The sequence below is a fragment of the Moschus berezovskii genome, chromosome 5 (assembly GCF_049115385.1).
Source record: "Moschus berezovskii isolate FMDL1 chromosome 5, NW_MosBer_1.0, whole genome shotgun sequence".
Lineage (NCBI taxonomy): Eukaryota > Metazoa > Chordata > Mammalia > Artiodactyla > Moschidae > Moschus > Moschus berezovskii.
Genome location: NC_142464.1, coordinates 111502857 through 111519609, shown reverse-complemented (window position 1 = coordinate 111519609; position 16753 = coordinate 111502857). Strand labels below are relative to the sequence as shown.

The window sequence follows — 16753 nt, the reverse complement described above, 5'->3', positions numbered from 1 at the left end:
TAATTGTTCCCTCCCACTTCCCCAAAATTTACAAGCATGACTATTTGAGGAAATGCTGTAAGTGAAACTAGGGGAAAAAATAGGGAGTATTAGTGATGTTCCAAAAAGCAAATTATATAGAAGTTTTAATCCTTCAGTACTTCTAAAAATACCTCTTCAATATTCTTACCAACAATTTTTTATTGCAAACTCATTGTTCAGTCGCTAACCTGCCACTGAAGTAAGCAGGCATTATTTTTTGGGGAATCTATGGCAAAAAAAAAAAAAAAATCACTTTATTTTTTAATGAAAGTAAAGGATAAAACTTGACTCTTTCAAAATGACCGCCTGTGTGCAATGTCATAATTCTGCCAAGGACTTATTTTCACCAACAGATGCACTAAAAAACATCTTGTGATAAGTTTCCTCACAAAAAATGAAAACTGTTAGCCACTTGTAAATGCAGACCTTCTTCAATATTTATCTATGTGTGTTCAGAAGTGTCCGACTCTGCAATCCTTCAGACTGCAGTCTACTAGGTTCCTCTGTCCATGGGTTTCTCCAGGCAAGAATACTGAAGTGGGTTGCCATTTCCTCCTCCAGGGGATCTTCCTGACCCAGGGATCGAACCCGAGTCTTCTGCATCTCCTGCCACCTGGGAAGCCCAATATTTATCAAGTAGAAGCTAAATTCCCATTTTAGCAAGGCTAGAAGACACAGCCTTCAGATGCAGAATTTGGCAGCAGCAATCATAATGATGTACAAGAAAAAGTCACTCAACAGGTTTACTGCTTTAAAAACAGCCTGGTGGGGATATAAACAAGCAGAAGATAAAAGATATATCTTTGTGTAAAGCAATTATACTTCAATTTTAAAAATTAATTAAAAAAAAGATATATCTTTGGAAGAAATGTTAGATGTACTATAACAGGGAAGAAAAAAAAAAAAAAAAAAAAACCCTGGCAAAGTATACTCAATATAAACCAGCAACAACAAAACCACAGTAAATGGACCTCTTTGTTCCCCAGGCATTGGGTTTGTTTTGTATAAAGCTGATTTGCCTTAATTTCCTGAAACATCAATGATCTTGTAATCCAACCACATTTCCTGTTGCAAGCAGAGGACTAACTAAAAACTTTGTTTGCTTAGCTACCGAATGCTGAGCTTCTGTGCATATATACTCTTCAAGTCAGAAAGTATAGAAGATACTGTACATTCAGTAACTCAGAAGGTACTTGTTCTGACTTTTACTCTACTTGCTCTGGGGTAATAAAAAGGGACTGTAGAAATGCTGTCCTAGATCCTCCTCCCCTTCAGAGCATTAGGTAGGCAGATGATAACAAAATAGGCCTGCAGGTTATTCAAGACGGAAAGGGCTGACCGACAGTGACCTGTAAAAAAGACTGCTAAAGATATCTCCAAAGAAGCATTAACTCAAAAAGAAAAAAGAGAGAGAAGAAACCAATAAGGTCAAACAAAACCAAACACTTAAGTAGGATGTACTAAGGATTTACACGTGGTATTAGGTTGGCCAAAAAGTTCCTTTGGGTTGTCCATGCCATCTTACAGGAAAGCATGAACAAACTTAATGGCCAATCCAGTATTTCACTTAATCGAAATTCATGGGCATCATTTATTTGACACAAGAGTCAGCAGACATAGTGTATTATGTCTTGCAACTCAGCCAACAGTAGCCACAGAATCTTCCAGAAACCAAGGTTTATTCTATCATTAGCGATGGGTAGCTCAATATAAATCAGTAGTGGGGAAAAAAGAGATTTTCTCAAGTTTTGGATAACAAACATATATCGTATCTCTAAAAAGAAAAAAGGTTACTTAAAAAACATGACTGAGTTTTGTCAATATAGAAAATTAAACATCAATGCCGTTATAATTTTTTTAAGAAAGAATCTATATAGTTGGGGAAAAATGTAACTTGAGGACAGGTAAAGGTGTTACATTTAAAGAGATCGGTTGCTAAACTCCCCTACTTGTGCCACAAATATCTGAATTTAAGGCCATGCATTTCACTAAATTACCATACCAGTTATGTTTTAGGATCTTCATAGGAGATAAATTACTATACTATGCTTCGTATACTATATTGACATATGCAATAGACTGGTCTTTGAATGTCATGATGACAAATGACAGCACATCTGGGTGAGCACCTTTGCACCGACTAAAAGAGACTCAAACCTCTTAGATCTAGTCTCCTGCCAATAAAACCTAAGTTAAGAAACGTAAGACCCGAGGGCCATACTGAACTGTAAACTTTTCTGAGGTAGGATCAAGTCATTTTCACCTTCATATTTTATCTAGAACTTGGCAGGCAGCCTAAGAAACTGGTTGAATGAACAGCATTCCTTTTGCTGAGTAAGTAACAGTACCACATAGCTGTGCCCTTTCTGTGATCTGAACTTCCACTGGTTTTATGCACAACCCCATGGGCTGGCTCTGATCACCCCCTCACATCCTAAGGGATGAGGTAACAGCTCAGAATAGGCACCTAACTTGCCTAAAATCATGAATTTGGTTATATGCTGGAGCTGGCATGCAAAAGCCATATCATTGGATACCATCTCCTAGCTCTGGCCAACATAGGACAGTGGTTGAAAAACCTAACTGAGGGAATGAAAACTCAATGCCAGAAGCCACTGAGAGAAAGACTCTGGTTTAAAAGAAAGTAAGAACTATACTGCTGGAGTAAAATGCATACACTATTCTCCTCCTGCCTTGAATCTTTCCCAGCATCAAGGTCTTTTCAAATGAGTGAGTCAGTTCTTTGCATCAGGTGGCCAAAGTATGGGAGTTTCAGCATCAGTCCTTTCAATGAATATTCAGGACTGATTTCCTTTAGGATGGACTGGTTTACACACTATTTAAACTGGTCAAATAACGAATTTCATTTCCAAACTCCAAGGGGGAAAAAAAAATGTTATTTCAAAGCATAGGGAACCACATGGCCAGGCCTGGCACTGTTCAAAAGAAAGCAAATGCTCAGGTAAAGCGACTCTTTGAACTACCATGTAGGTTTAACCACATTTTACATGATCGGTTACGTAAACTTCTTACTGGGTTACAAACAATCCCCCTTTGTATAAATGCATTCTTCAGACAGCTGTTCTGCAAAGCTGAAAGAGCTGCATACAGGTTCCAGCAGGCATGCTTCAGCAGCTCAGAGCCTGATGGTTACTGTGTGAAGACACACCAGACAAGCCTTTATTCTTTTACTATCCCTTAGTACTAGGCTTACCCAAAGCTTCAACTGCCAATATGCTGTAACATCTTAATTCAGAACCCCAAACTCTTTCAATGCACTGATTTCTTGGCTTAACATTTCCTATGATCGGGCCATACCTTTGATTTGGAAAAGAGCAAGTGGAGGCAAGCTCAAAGTAGTTGCTTGCGATCAGTAAGTCACAACCCTGGCATTAGATATGCCCACAATGCAAATGAAGTGATATGTACTTTTCAAAAACCACTAATGAGCATGTGAGAACGTGTAAACCTGCACAATTCTCATATTTCCCAAATGTTTAAATTATATCAGGATTTGATTTCTTTTTTGGTGAAGGGCAGAAATAAAGACTGCAAATGCTTTGTGCAGGAGGTGATGGGAGATGACAAGTTATTTAGAGGGCTCCACATACCATAAATTTTTAAAAATGAAAAAGCGGAGCCCCTAAGACACCGTGACACAACATAAAAGGGGAGACTCTCCAAATGGTGACAGTGATTGACAGAATTCAGGTTTATGGAGAGACCGTCGATGGGAGATGGTGAGCTAACAGGGCAGAGGGAAAAGTGACTGGATACATGATTCACTACAGTATGTGACCTTAAGGTTAATAAGGCAAAATTTATAGCTACAGGTATGAAAGATTATTTAAACTCCATGGATGAAGTGAAGATTTTCTGAAGTCAAACAAGGACATGAGAAAAATCACAGAGGTATAAATGAGGGAAAAACTGAAGTCTGTGTTAATAGCTCCATCATGTCCAATTCTTTGTGACCCTATGGACCACAGCCAGATATGTTCTTCTATCCATGGGATTCTCCAGGCAAGAATACTGGAGTGGGTAGCCATTCCCTTCTCAAGGGGATCTTCCCAACCCAGGGATCAAACCCAGGTCTGCATTGCAAGCAGATTCTTTACTGTCTGAGTCACCAGGGAAGCCCATTGAAGTTAATAAATAAGATTAAGTCATTAAGTGTGATAAATAAGATACTAGTACAAGATGACATACAACTGGAAACAAAATCCAGAAAAATGATTACTGAAAATGATATTCTATTAAACATTGCTTATAGGTATTTAATCAAGTTTATGTGCAACTTTTTTCCTTCTATATTTATTCTGAGCATTTACTATGTGCCAGGCCCTGCTCCGGACTTTATGGATACAACTCTAAGCAGACAGAAGTCCCTGTCTTGTGCACTCAGAGCCCAGGGGAGGCAGGTAAGTAACCAAACTACATTCTTCCTCAATGTGTAACAAGCCTGCAGAGGGGAGAAAAGCATAAAAGAGAAAGATGGGTATGGGTTGTTCTTCTCCATCAGGTTAGTTAGGGAAGACTGTACTGATAAAGGGATGAAATCCAAGGAGGGAACTGAAAGGAGGAGGGGGCTCAGTGCCAGAAATGGGAGAGGCTGGTCAGGGCACAGAGAACAGGAGAGAGGCCAGTGCGGCCACAGTGGGAAGTGTGTGTGTGTGTTCGGGGTGCTGGGGGAGCATAAGGAAGGAGGTGAAGAGGTAGGTTAGAGGTTATGGAAGGCCTTGGAGGCCTCTGCAGGGTGGCTGAGTGCGCAAACTCTGGGGTCACTTACTCAAGAAAATTAGCAGTATGATTAAAAATAAGACTTAAGTAGCCTGGAGAATCCCAGGGACGTGGGAGCCTGGTGGGCTTCCGTCTATGGAGTCGCACAGAGTCGGACACGACTGAAGCAACTTAGCAGCAGCAGCAGGAGACCCTTAAGGACACCCTAGAAGCCATGTCTTCCATATGCAAATAATTACTTCAAAGTAGTCACTTCCACTAGACCCTGCTGCTGCTGCTGCTAAGTTGCTTCAGTCGTGTCCGACTCTTAGAGACCCCATGGCTCCCCTGCAGCCTTCCAGGCTCCTCCGTCCATGGGATTTTCCAACAAGAGCACTGGAGTCGGGTGCCGTTGCCTTCTCCGCCACTAGACCTTAGATGGCATATTAAAAAGCAGAGACATTACTTTGCCGACAAAGGACCATCTAGTCAAAGCTATGGTTTTTTCAATAGTCATGTATGGATGTGAGAGTTGGACTATGAAGAAAGCTGAGCACCGGAGAATTGATGCTTTTGAACTGTGGTGTTGGAGAAGACTCTTGAGAGTCCCTTGGAGATCCAACCAATCAATCCTAAAGGAAATCAATCCTGAGTGTTCCTTGGAAGGACTGATGATGAAGCTGAAACTCCAATACTTTGCCACCTGATGGAAAGAGCTGACTCACTGAAAAAGACCCCTGATTCTGGGAAAGACTGAAGGCGGGAGGAGAAGGGGACGACAGAGGATGAGATGGTTGGATGGCATCACTGACTCGATGAACATGAGTTTGAGCAAGCTCTGGGCATTGGTGATGGACAGGGAAGCCTGGGGTGCTGCAGTCCATGAGGTTGCAAAGACTCAGACACGACTGAGAGACCAAACTGAACTGAGTCACTTCCAATAAGAATTGTTGCTGCTCAGTCGCCGTCGTGTCTGACTCTTTACAACTCCATGGACTGCAGCACACCTGGCTCCTCCGTCCTCCGCTCTCTTCCGGAGTTTGCTCAAACTCATGTCCATCGAGTCAGTGACGCTATCTAGCAATCTCATCCTCTGCTGGCCCCTTCTCCTTTTGCCAACAGTCTTACCCAGCATCAGGGTCTTTTCCAATGAGTCAGCTCTTCGCATCACATGGCCAAAGTATACTGGAGCTTCAGCATCATTCCTTCAGTGAACATTCAGGGTTGATTTCCTTGGTTTTCGAGTGCCTTCAGAGCCTGCAGCCCATCAAGCCCTTTCAAGGTACCAAGTATTACACCTGCCTTCCTCTCACCATTCAGGTTCCAGATCAAATGCCACCTTCTCTGAGAGACTTTCCTGAGCCTCCCAGAAGTATCAACACCGCCACCCCCACAAATGCCTCCTCAAGCCTGTCGCTCTCACACCACTGGGTTTGTATTACATGCCACCTGCATTTAGTTACAAGACATGGAAGACAAGGATTTATCTTGTTGGCCACTGTTTCCCCAAGCACCAGCCACACAGCAAGTGTTTAAGAGTTAAGTACTGAATGGATGAATGGAGGCAACTTTTGGAAGCATCTCCAAATTGCCTGGCACCAAGCCCAGAGAATACTATTTATATAATTGGGGTCAAGGCATGTTAAAGAATGAGAATGATTTTTCTTATGCAGAACAGAAACAAACTCATTTACATAACACCTACTGTACAACAGGCACTTGATAAACTTATTCTTCTAGTCCATTTTATTTGACCTTTCGTCTAAGACCAAGTATATATTATCCTAAAGGGGTGCTCCCAGAATAGTTCAAGCCATCATTTGGGAAATATATATAGATCCAAGGGGAATACTTTGGAGAAGATGATTGTCCAGCACTTTAGCAGTATTTTTTATAATTATTTAAAATATGCTTTGGAATTCCCTGGTGGTCCAGTGGTTAAGAATCCATCTGCCAAATCAGGGGACACAGGCTCAATAATTGGTCCGAGAGAAGTTCACATGCCTTGGGGCAACTACTGGCCCACATGCCACAACTACTGAAGCCCGTGTGCCTAGAGCCTATGCTCTGAAACAAGAGAAGCCATTGCAATGAGAAGCCTAAGCACTGTAACTAGAGAAAGCCCACGCACAGCAATGAAGACCCAGCACAGCCAAAAAATTAATATAAAAATATATATACACTTCACTTCATAGCTTCACCAGAATATCCCTTCAATGTTATGCAAGTCCCTAGCATAAATCTGTATACAATGTTAAGTTAAATACTGTCCTGCGAGAGATCCTAGAATATGATCTACTAAAGCCAGAAATCCAAGAATTAAATAGACTATTCCAAAAGACTATAATTCTACCATGAAAGGGGGTGCTTCTGCATTTGGGAGTTTTACCATTTTCCAAATATTGATTTATGTGTTCTGGTAACTATAATTCTGAACTAAGCAAATTTTTCAAACACTGTTCAGAATGACCATTTGTTTGCTTTCACCCAAGCATGGAAAATTTTCAGTGCCCAGTATCATAAATTCTCACGCCTCCATAGCATGGCTGATAGTAAAAAAAGCTATATTCCTTATTCTCTTTCATTTAATACCTCTACTTTTTTCTCTTGAAAAATAGAACATTTTCTTCTATATCTAGGTCACTAAAATAATTATGAATACCAGAACTTTGTACTCACAATTACTTATTCAGTTGGGAATAAAAACAGAGTGCATCTTTTTCTAGCAATGCCAGATATTTGAGAACCAAGAATTATCATTATTAATGAAAAGCTCTTTATTTACATTCTGAGAAGCTGAAGGTTTAATGTAGATGTACAAATGTATCACTGACCAGCACAAATATATGTTCCTTGTTTTCAAAAGAACTGAAGAACTGTGAATAAGGGACAGGGGTATACTTGCAAGGACAAATAATTTGTAAGTTTAGCCACTTAGGGTAACTTCTACTATTAATACTTCTTCCAAACATTTATCAGCAAATAGCCCTTTAAGTCAGGGCTGTCAACTGAAATAAAGATCTCAGGTGAGACACCTTCATAAAGCACAACTTTTTTTGTTAACTGAAGTTCAGCTGACTTATAATGTTGTGTTAATTTCTGCTGTACAGCAAAGTGATTCAGTTTTACATATAGATGTATAAATATATATATTTATATATGTAAACTATATAAATTTTATATTGTAAAATTTATATTGCAATAAAGACCCAGCACAATTGTAAATAAATATATTTAAAAATTTTTTTCAAGTTGCTGTAATTGCTCACTTCTCTAACTGATGATTTCTGAAGCAAAAACAAACATAAAGGAGGGCACCATCTAGTTAGGACTTGGCAATGTCGGGGTAGGTAGAGGGTGGGAAGGAGAAGCAAGTCAGTCACCACAATGCCCATCAACTGCTGTATATAGTTTCTAACATTAGCACGTTATCCCTTTTGAGAGGCTGGCAAAAGCACTGATACAAGGAAACTGTGTCTGAATGTACTACCCACGATCACACACATGAAGGACATAATGTTGCTGTTGTTAGTAAGTCATAACCAACTCTTTGCGACCCCATGGACTGTAGCCCACCAGGTTCCTCTGTCCATGGGATTCTCCAGGCAAGAATACTGGAGTGGGTTACCATGCCCTCCTCCACGGGATCTTCCTGACCCAGGGACTGAACCCATGTCTCCTGCTTGGCAGGAATATTCTTTATCACTGAGCCACCCTGGGAGCCCAAAGGGCATAACAGCTGTACAGAAAAAGGAAATACTTTGTACTGTGCCCTGAGAACTCAACAGACCTAAGTCTTGGAAAGGCAGAGAATTCGAAAGCTAGGAGCCCTTAAATCAACATCCCCTCCCCTAAACTTGGGGGCAAATAGCTTTGGATTCCTAGCTAATCCCTTCCCTGTGGTGCGTGGTAGAACGAACTCATCACTTGACAGCTAACTAAAGTTTCAACTACAGAGATTAAACGTAATGGATTCAAGACATTTCTTTCACACCTACATTCTTCTACCACCTGGCTACTGCCCACCCACGCCCAAGTCTGCACAGATGTTAAAAGTTAACACAGACTCTCCACAGCTTATTCTCCAGTGCCAGGTCCTCTCTTTTCCCCCTTTCATAAGCACCACTCCACTTCTGTAAGGAGGCCCAAGCACTAGGAACTCTGAAAGGAAAAGTATTAAGACCTAGATTGATTTTTGAAACCAAAGTACAAATGACCCTGAAATTAACATCTTCTTTCCTGACATCCAAAGTGCATTAGACAGTCTTCCTGCCACTCTGTGCCATTCAGACGGTTTAACTGCTTTTCAAAGAACCCTGAGGCTGACACAAGATCAAATGAGCCTGTGAGCACTAAGAGATCTGCCATACTAAACTCTGAAACAACACTTGCACGAGACAGAATTAACTGGGACTCTGCTGTCATCCAATCTCCACAAAAGTGATTCTTTTCCCCAGAGGGCCATTTCATTTTGGCACTAATCAATACTGCCAACCCCCGGGGCACACAACCCACCATATTCATCCAGCCACAAGATTTCTCTCTCCTGCATCACTCTTGTCCTCTACCTACACCAGGCCCTGCTTTCCTCCCTTCTCCAAATCTATTAGGATCAAAACAAATGTTCTTCTCTGGGTTACTTTTATACATGGCAAAGCAATAGTTTTTATCCAGAAAACACTGCAGGGACTTCCCCACTAGTCCAGTGGTTAAGAATCCGCCTGCTAACGCAGGGGACACAGGTTTGACCCCTGGTCCGGGAAGATTCCACATGCCATGGGGCAACTAAGCCGGTGCACCACAACATTTTAGCCCGAGTGCTGCAGAGCCCATGCTCTGAAATAAGAGAAGCCACGACAGTGAGAAGCCTAGGTACCGCAACTAGAGAGGAGTCCCTGCTCGCTGCAACTAGAGGAAGCCCCTGCACAGCTACAAAGACCCAGTACAGCCAAAAAATAAATATACATATAAATTATCTAAATTTTTTCAAATTCAAAAATAAAGAAAACGTGTCACAGGATATGAGCATATCTGTTATAAACTTGCAGGTACCTCTGATTTCAGTGGTTTAACTCACTTCATCAGGAGAGCAACCCCGAGTAGCAAAATGGTCATAGAAAATGCTCTGAGTCCCTACGAACGACCTCAGTCTGAAAGCGGGTGGGAAACGCAGTGGGCAGGGGCAGCCCAGAACAGGTCAGATCCGCTGCCTTTCTTCCTCTACACACGGGGCCAGGACACAGCCCCTTCCTTCCTTTGGTGCAGCTGCCCCTACTCGCTCTGCTGCTCAGGGAGCTCCTTGGCTCTGTTCTTACTGCCAAGTTCTTGTAGGGCTGCAAGCGCTTCACTTTGCCTTCCCTCGTTGCCCCCAGTAGAGACATTAGCCAGGCCCTCTTATGGTCTAGGCAGCTTTACCACCAACCATTACACCCAGACCACAAGGTGTACAGCCTGAGGGAAGTCACAGAGCTTCCACAGGGTTATTGCAAGTGTGGTCCCTGGAGGTGTCCTGTCAATCCTTCACCAGCCATCAACTGACTTAACCAACCACCTGCACCTCTAAATGCAATCTAAGGCAGTCATTCTCGATCTTCAGAACACAGGAGGAAAAAAAACTTTTTCTTTTTAAGCAAAAGGAAAGGGAAAAAGTAAAGGCAAAAAAACAACAAAAAACGGCAAAGCATAATTAACATAGGGTTAATTTTTTTTCCAGTAAAGGACAATAAAGCAAAAATTCATCAACAGATTTTTATTATACACCCAAATTTCCAAAACCTGGAAACTATAATAAATTTATCTTTTCAACAACAACTATTTTTTTTCTTACTTTACCATCAAGAAGTGAAAGTAACTACATGGAGGACCTGGCGCTGGAAACAGTTATTTTACCCAGTCTCATATTCAGCCATGGTGAAGAGAGAAAACCACCTCTTTGCCTCAACTATATAGTTTCCAAAACATTCAATCCAGCACAGCACCGCCTTCCAAAAATGCATGGGACAAATACTAGGTCTGAAAATGAGAAGCAAGTTGAAGTCCTCAGAAACAAGCAATGCTGTGTTAGTAACTGATCAAATATTTGAGGCGAGAAAGATCTCCTCACTCACAAGCTGAACCACTGCTAGTCATGAAAAGAATTATTAGTTCAATACCACCAAGAAATGACAAATTAGGCCAAAATGCTAGTTTAAAAATCTCTACTATGTAGTTTCAACTGTTTCAAAAACCCCAAACATATCTGGACTTACTTGGCCTTAATAAAGAACAGCTGGGCAGCAAGACATTCTTTATTAGTTAAAACGAGGCCAAAAAAGTGGCAGAAAGTCTGAAATTGTGCACATCCCCCCAAATTTGCTTCCAAAAGCTAAAGCTACTTAAGACTGAAATTTATAAAGCTAAAACCGTCTATTTGCCAGAGTTAACATGTAAATAATGGCTCAAATGCCTTTCTTTTTGAGAAAACCCCTTAGCAAACGCTTAAGGTATCTCAACTTTCAACGGGAGAACTTAACCCTAATAGAAATGTAGGTCACTTCTTCCCTTCACAACTCAGCAGTGTTTTATGAGTCATCTTTTGAAAGCAAGGGGGGAAAAAAATCTAAGCAACATATTTACATGGGAAATTATAACATTATAAACTTTTAATAAACAAAAGCATGTTACTTACGATGTTCCCTGCTGAGAATTACTGTGAGTTTTCGAAGGTGTATCATATTGTTCTGTGGAGGAGGGAAAAATGATCAGACAAGCACAGTGACAAATTCATGAGACTATTAGTTATAAATCCCCCCCTTTTTTTTCCTGCTATTTCCCCACCACCTTTTCACCTAAACACTTAGTACACTTAACTTTTGTCAACAGAGAGCTATTATTATAAAATAACATCTATGTTACATCTTGCGAGAGGGCTTGCTCAGAACTGGAAAACGCTGAGAGTGCTGCCCGGCCAGCCGACCCCACAGAAGACTCTCTTTGGGGTCCGCTGACGGGGGCTCCCGTGGAAACACTGAGACGCCACGCCACGCCACGCCACCTGGTTTGATGTCACACATCCACCAGTGATCTGCTAGCACTCTCTTTCACAGCCTCTGTCCTTGGCCGCCTGTGCGCCCACCTGTCCTGACAACATTCAACACCTCTGATTCATTCATTCAACTGCTGGTCACAAACTGCCTCTTACAGACACCAAGATGCTCAGGACACTTGCCCCCGTCCTCGATGAGTGTACAGCTGCCTGAGGGACAGCAAACAGGAACACGCACCTACAACCCTGGGCAGTGAGAGATCAGCACGCAAACCCCTCATCTAAACGAAACGTCCAGGGAATCCAGAGATTCATCACGCCACTGGTCATGACGAGAGAAGGCAAATCAGAGAAGAAACAAAACTAAGTGCGGGTGTTGCAAAGGATGGGTGAGATCTGTGACAGAAATGACTGTGGGCAAGAGGGAGATGAGGGGGAAGAAGGCCCTCAGGCAGAAGAGACGATGCGAGGGAAGGCAGGAAACGTGGAGCAACTGAAATGAGAAAGGGGAAGGCTGGGGTGCAGAGCGTGTGGAGGGCAGCATGAGGGGCCCTGGGGAGGTCAGAGGGCTCCGAGTGCCATGATGGGACGTTAATACTTTGAGACGCCACCAGGGCACAATACAGCAGTTCCTCAGAAACAGTAACCCTCTGGTGCTACCTGACATAACCCAGAAAGGAACAGAAATATTAACTGTAGAGACTGAAGAGCAGCTGGGGGACCATGGCTGTGTCTGGACCTGACGCAGAAGCTGAATGGCAACATGGGTGCCTTTCAGACAGCAGGAGTAGAGTAACCACAAATGACCCAGGAGACCCTTGAATAACTGCAGTTCAGGGCTTCATCCTCGTGGGGGCAGCAGCTCTTATCCGGGATATTTAGATCGTTTCCCCTTCTGGCAAGCAAATTAGGGCTGGGATTACAAATTAAAGAGGGCTAAAGTCTACGCATACAGGCTTCCACACAGACGTCCTGACCAGGTCCTAAGCTCCATGAGTCTCTGGTAATCCTCAAGCAGCTGTGTTTTTTTTTGCACATGTGGACATAAATCCTGGGACAGACATGGATGTATATATGGGATATACTTCATTCTCTGCGTGCATGCATGCTAAGTCACTTCGGTCATGTCTGAATCTTTGCAACCCCATAGACTGTAGCCCGCCAGTCTCCTCTGTTCATGAGATTCTCCAGGCAAGAATACTGGAGTGGGTTGCTGTGCCTACCTCCAGGGGATCTTCCCGACCCAGGGATCAAACTCGCATCTCTTTTGTCTCCTGCATCGGCAAGCGGGTTCTTTATCACTTCATTCTCCACAGACTCCAAAAGCCTAATTTTTCATGAAATTTGAATTTGCTTGTTGGGCATACTTTGAGAAACAGATATCACATTTCACGTCTCTGAAAGCGCTGTTATCAGCACATACTCCACTCCTTCTTCAACCAACACACATCCAGACTCCTCTCGGGTCCGACTAGCACCCGCCCCCTCCAACACCGGTCCACATTCTCACAGGGGTAAACCAGCTTTTCCAGAACCAATAGACAAAATGGCAGCAGCCTAAAAGACCCCAAGGTAATAAGCATTTGCTGAGCCCAGACCTACAGAAGACCTGCCAGCATCTGAAAACTTATCAGGGCAACAAGGACTCAGCCTACGCTATTCCACAGGCATGGAAGGCCTCCACCCCTGGTGAAGTTCAACTGTATTTTTCTAAAAAGAGAAATCACACCGTTTAAAGGATCACAGGGTCTTTTTAAACCGGGAGGTAGCAATCATACAAACTGTGAGTTTACTCAGTGGAAGGCATATAATATGCATGACTGGCAGTCCTAGAAGCGGGGAGTTGGGGGGTGGAGGAGCAAGAAGGAGAGGGGTGCGTAGCAGTCCTGCCCACAGCTGAGCTGTGCCACTTCACTTGTTATCTGTCTTTGGATAGGCTGCCAAGAGGTTGAGAAACAAAGATTTCCCAATCTCCCCAACACCATACAAGATGGTCAAGTCCATATCTCTGCATTTGGGGGAAATTTAGTTAGGAGTTATTTACAAGGTCTTACTCAGTATCTGTAGAGCAGGGAAGGGAAAACTTTTTCTGTAATGGTCTGATGGTAACTATTTTAAACCTTGCTTGTTATATAGCGTGGGACATGATAATAAATGAATGAGCATCGCTGTGTCCTAATATAACCTTTACAAAAACTAGCTGGACAGCAGATTTGACTCTCAGGCTACAAGCTTCCCCTATTCTAGAGGAAGGCTATTCCATTTCTTGTTTTACCTCATCTCTTTTATTCTCCTCAAATCCTTGCAATTGAAACAATCGGATAATCAAGGGAAAAATATAAGTGAGGGAAAAGAATGAGATGGAGAGATTTGAAGAAGAGTTACCTTCATGGAATATCTATGAGCAACCTTCTCTCACACATATAAACACACCACACACCTTACTTTGGTCTCTCTAAGCCCTGTGAAGACCAATACACCGTAACTTGGGCACTCACTATATGCTGATGAACTAAATGACTGGAAGTACATCAGTCATTTTTGTAAGGCTTGAAATGCCTTGGATATAGTTGGGAAACAAAGAATTTAGTGAACCAAACAGTAACGGATGAAGAGAGAGGCTAGATCCAGTTAAGGTTCTGTTTCCTCCTGAATTCTCCAGTATTTACAATCCATTTAAAAGAACCAAAAGGGAATTATATGGCCAATATATACAGAAGGTCTAAAGAAGTTGTGTGTTCTCTCCCTTGGAGAAATTTCTTTTGTTTAAAATAAATACAGAAACACAGAAAATGCTCCAATCTGTTTTTTTTATACAATTCCTGGGTAACAATGCTTTTAGAGTCACTCTCGAGATATTTATCATATGTCAAGTAATGCCAAATTATATTTTTTAGGTATTTTAGTAAGACACTTTCATTAACTCTTTGCATTAATCTGAAATTCCACCTAGAGAATAGCTTTATGTTTGCCCTTCCTAGCTTTAACCTCATCTCTGCTGGCTCATTTTCCATGAATGTTTCCTATATTAAAACAGTAAAAAAAAAAACATGCTTTATTCTCCAGTGCAATAATCAGTTCCACATATTTACTTACTTTGGTTTGGGACTGCAGAACTGATATGCTGAGAATCCTAGAAAGAAAAATGAAAATCTCTAGTTAATAAAATATTAAGGTTTGTAAACCCAAGGTTGTGCCACTGCTAAATCTGATAAATACTGAGAAATCTAATTTTTACATAAAATGGGTTTTATTTCTTCTGCTGTTCCCTAGAGTTCATTTTTCCTTCCAAAGCATAATGTTTTACCTTAAAATCAATAATGAATTACATTTTTTAAAGAAAAGAATTATCACTAGAAAATATGGTTAGTATCTAACATGGCAAATTCTGATTTGGGTAGATTAAAATCTCAATGACATCATGGAAATAAACAGTGATAATGTGTCAACAATATGCATGTACACCAGGCTGGACTGAACACAGATCTGAGGTGAGATTTCTATATTGTGAAGATTATCCAAAAGTACAAAAACCAAAACCAAAAAAAAAAGGGCAATGTTTTAAATATATTGTTCACAAATACTTCAACAGAATCTTGTAAGCCGGCAATTTACCTTGCTATTAAAACCACCACAAATGTAGCTGATCACATTAAACTTTTAAACAATACAGGGGGTATGACAAGTGTAAATGTATGTCTGTATGTGCCTAAATTCTGAAGTTGAAAGCAGACATGCCACCTCACTTTTCCCCCTGTACCTCTGTTGTTCCCCCCTAAGGAAAAGACCCTAAAAAAAAAAAATAAGAATTTATTATAAAGTCTTGATTACTTTCATACTCTGCAAAATCCTACACACATGTAAGACATTCTTATTGACATAATTGAAGAGTGATGAAGCATTTGAAAGCATTAGGAAGCACTTTAGGAGCTAAACTAATTGCAATGTTAACCTATTCTCTAAAGAGTTCAACAAATAGTACTTGATTAATCCAGCACACAGCAATACTTCAGACCTTGTCACTGGTGTGGATGCGGTGCCTACTAGACTTGTAAGGAATTACCTTTGTGGGAAAAGGAAATTTGGAGGGCTCAGCTGTACTAGGCGTGTGTATTGCTGTCAAAGGAGGAGGCCATGAGTGGGTCATTTCCTGAAAAGAGATTTGGAACGGGAAGAAAAAGTAAATTATAAATAGAACATTTATTGCTACTTAAGTCAACTTTTTAAACGGAATGCACAGTGGAGTGATGGAAAATGGAAAGTAAAATCTTAAAAGTTATTTCAGTGACTTAAAAAAAAAACAACCCTCCTACTTGGTGGGCTCTGTTCAAAAGCTGAAGCTCTCCAACAAACAAAACTGAAGAGAGATCAGTTTGAAGAAGAAAAACAAGAGCATAGAACATGAATGGTCTGAACATTCTGAACAGCATGAAGCATAAAAAACGGTAGTAGGTGTTACCAGCTTATGTAACTATGAACACTCGGTCCTGTCTCAATGCTTTCTTTCTCCCTCAGAGTCTTTATTGCATTTCCTGGAATTATTTAAGTTCAAAGGAAGAAGAACTTTCCTGTTTGACTTAAGCAAACAAGTAATTCAGGTCACTTGTTCCACTTGGGAGAGTTTTAATGGATTTGACCCTTCCCTGGTACACATTATTAGGACATAAGAACTTTTGCAGAGATGGCGTTAAAAAGCGACTGGCCCTTTCCGTTGACAGAAGTTTCATTTCTATTCACTTTTTACATGGAAGTAAGATTTATTTTACAAATTAATATGTTTCTCTTGACATGAGTCCTATTCTTCTAAGCTCACTCACTTGCTAAAAAACCAGTGGGTCTGTGACAACCTAGAGGCGTGGGATGGGGTGGGAGGGAGGGGACATACGTACACCTCTGGCTGATTCACGTTGTTGTAGGGCAGAAATCAACACAACACTTTAAACCAATTATCCTCCAATGAAAAATAATTTTTTAAAAGTGAGAAACAAA

At 41.3% G+C, this 16753-nt stretch overlaps 1 protein-coding gene across 9 annotated transcripts in view; it reads right to left on the bottom strand.

The window, feature by feature from the left end:
- Nucleotides 1-16753, bottom strand: part of AFF1 (ALF transcription elongation factor 1) — a 198501-nt gene that overhangs the window by 37901 nt on the left and 143847 nt on the right. For 6 of the 9 annotated variants that reach the window (XM_055434310.2, XM_055434314.2, XM_055434315.2 and 3 more), the window contains 3 exons: nucleotides 15828-15914; nucleotides 14861-14897; nucleotides 11408-11459 (listed from right to left, as the gene is read on the bottom strand). In XM_055434310.2, coding sequence (XP_055290285.2) covers nucleotides 11408-11459; nucleotides 14861-14897; nucleotides 15828-15914 — 176 coding nt within the window. The remainder of the gene's footprint in view (nucleotides 1-11407; nucleotides 11460-14860; nucleotides 14898-15827; nucleotides 15915-16753) is intronic. The other 3 variants (XM_055434316.2, XM_055434317.2, XM_055434319.2) reach the window with 1 other exon arrangement.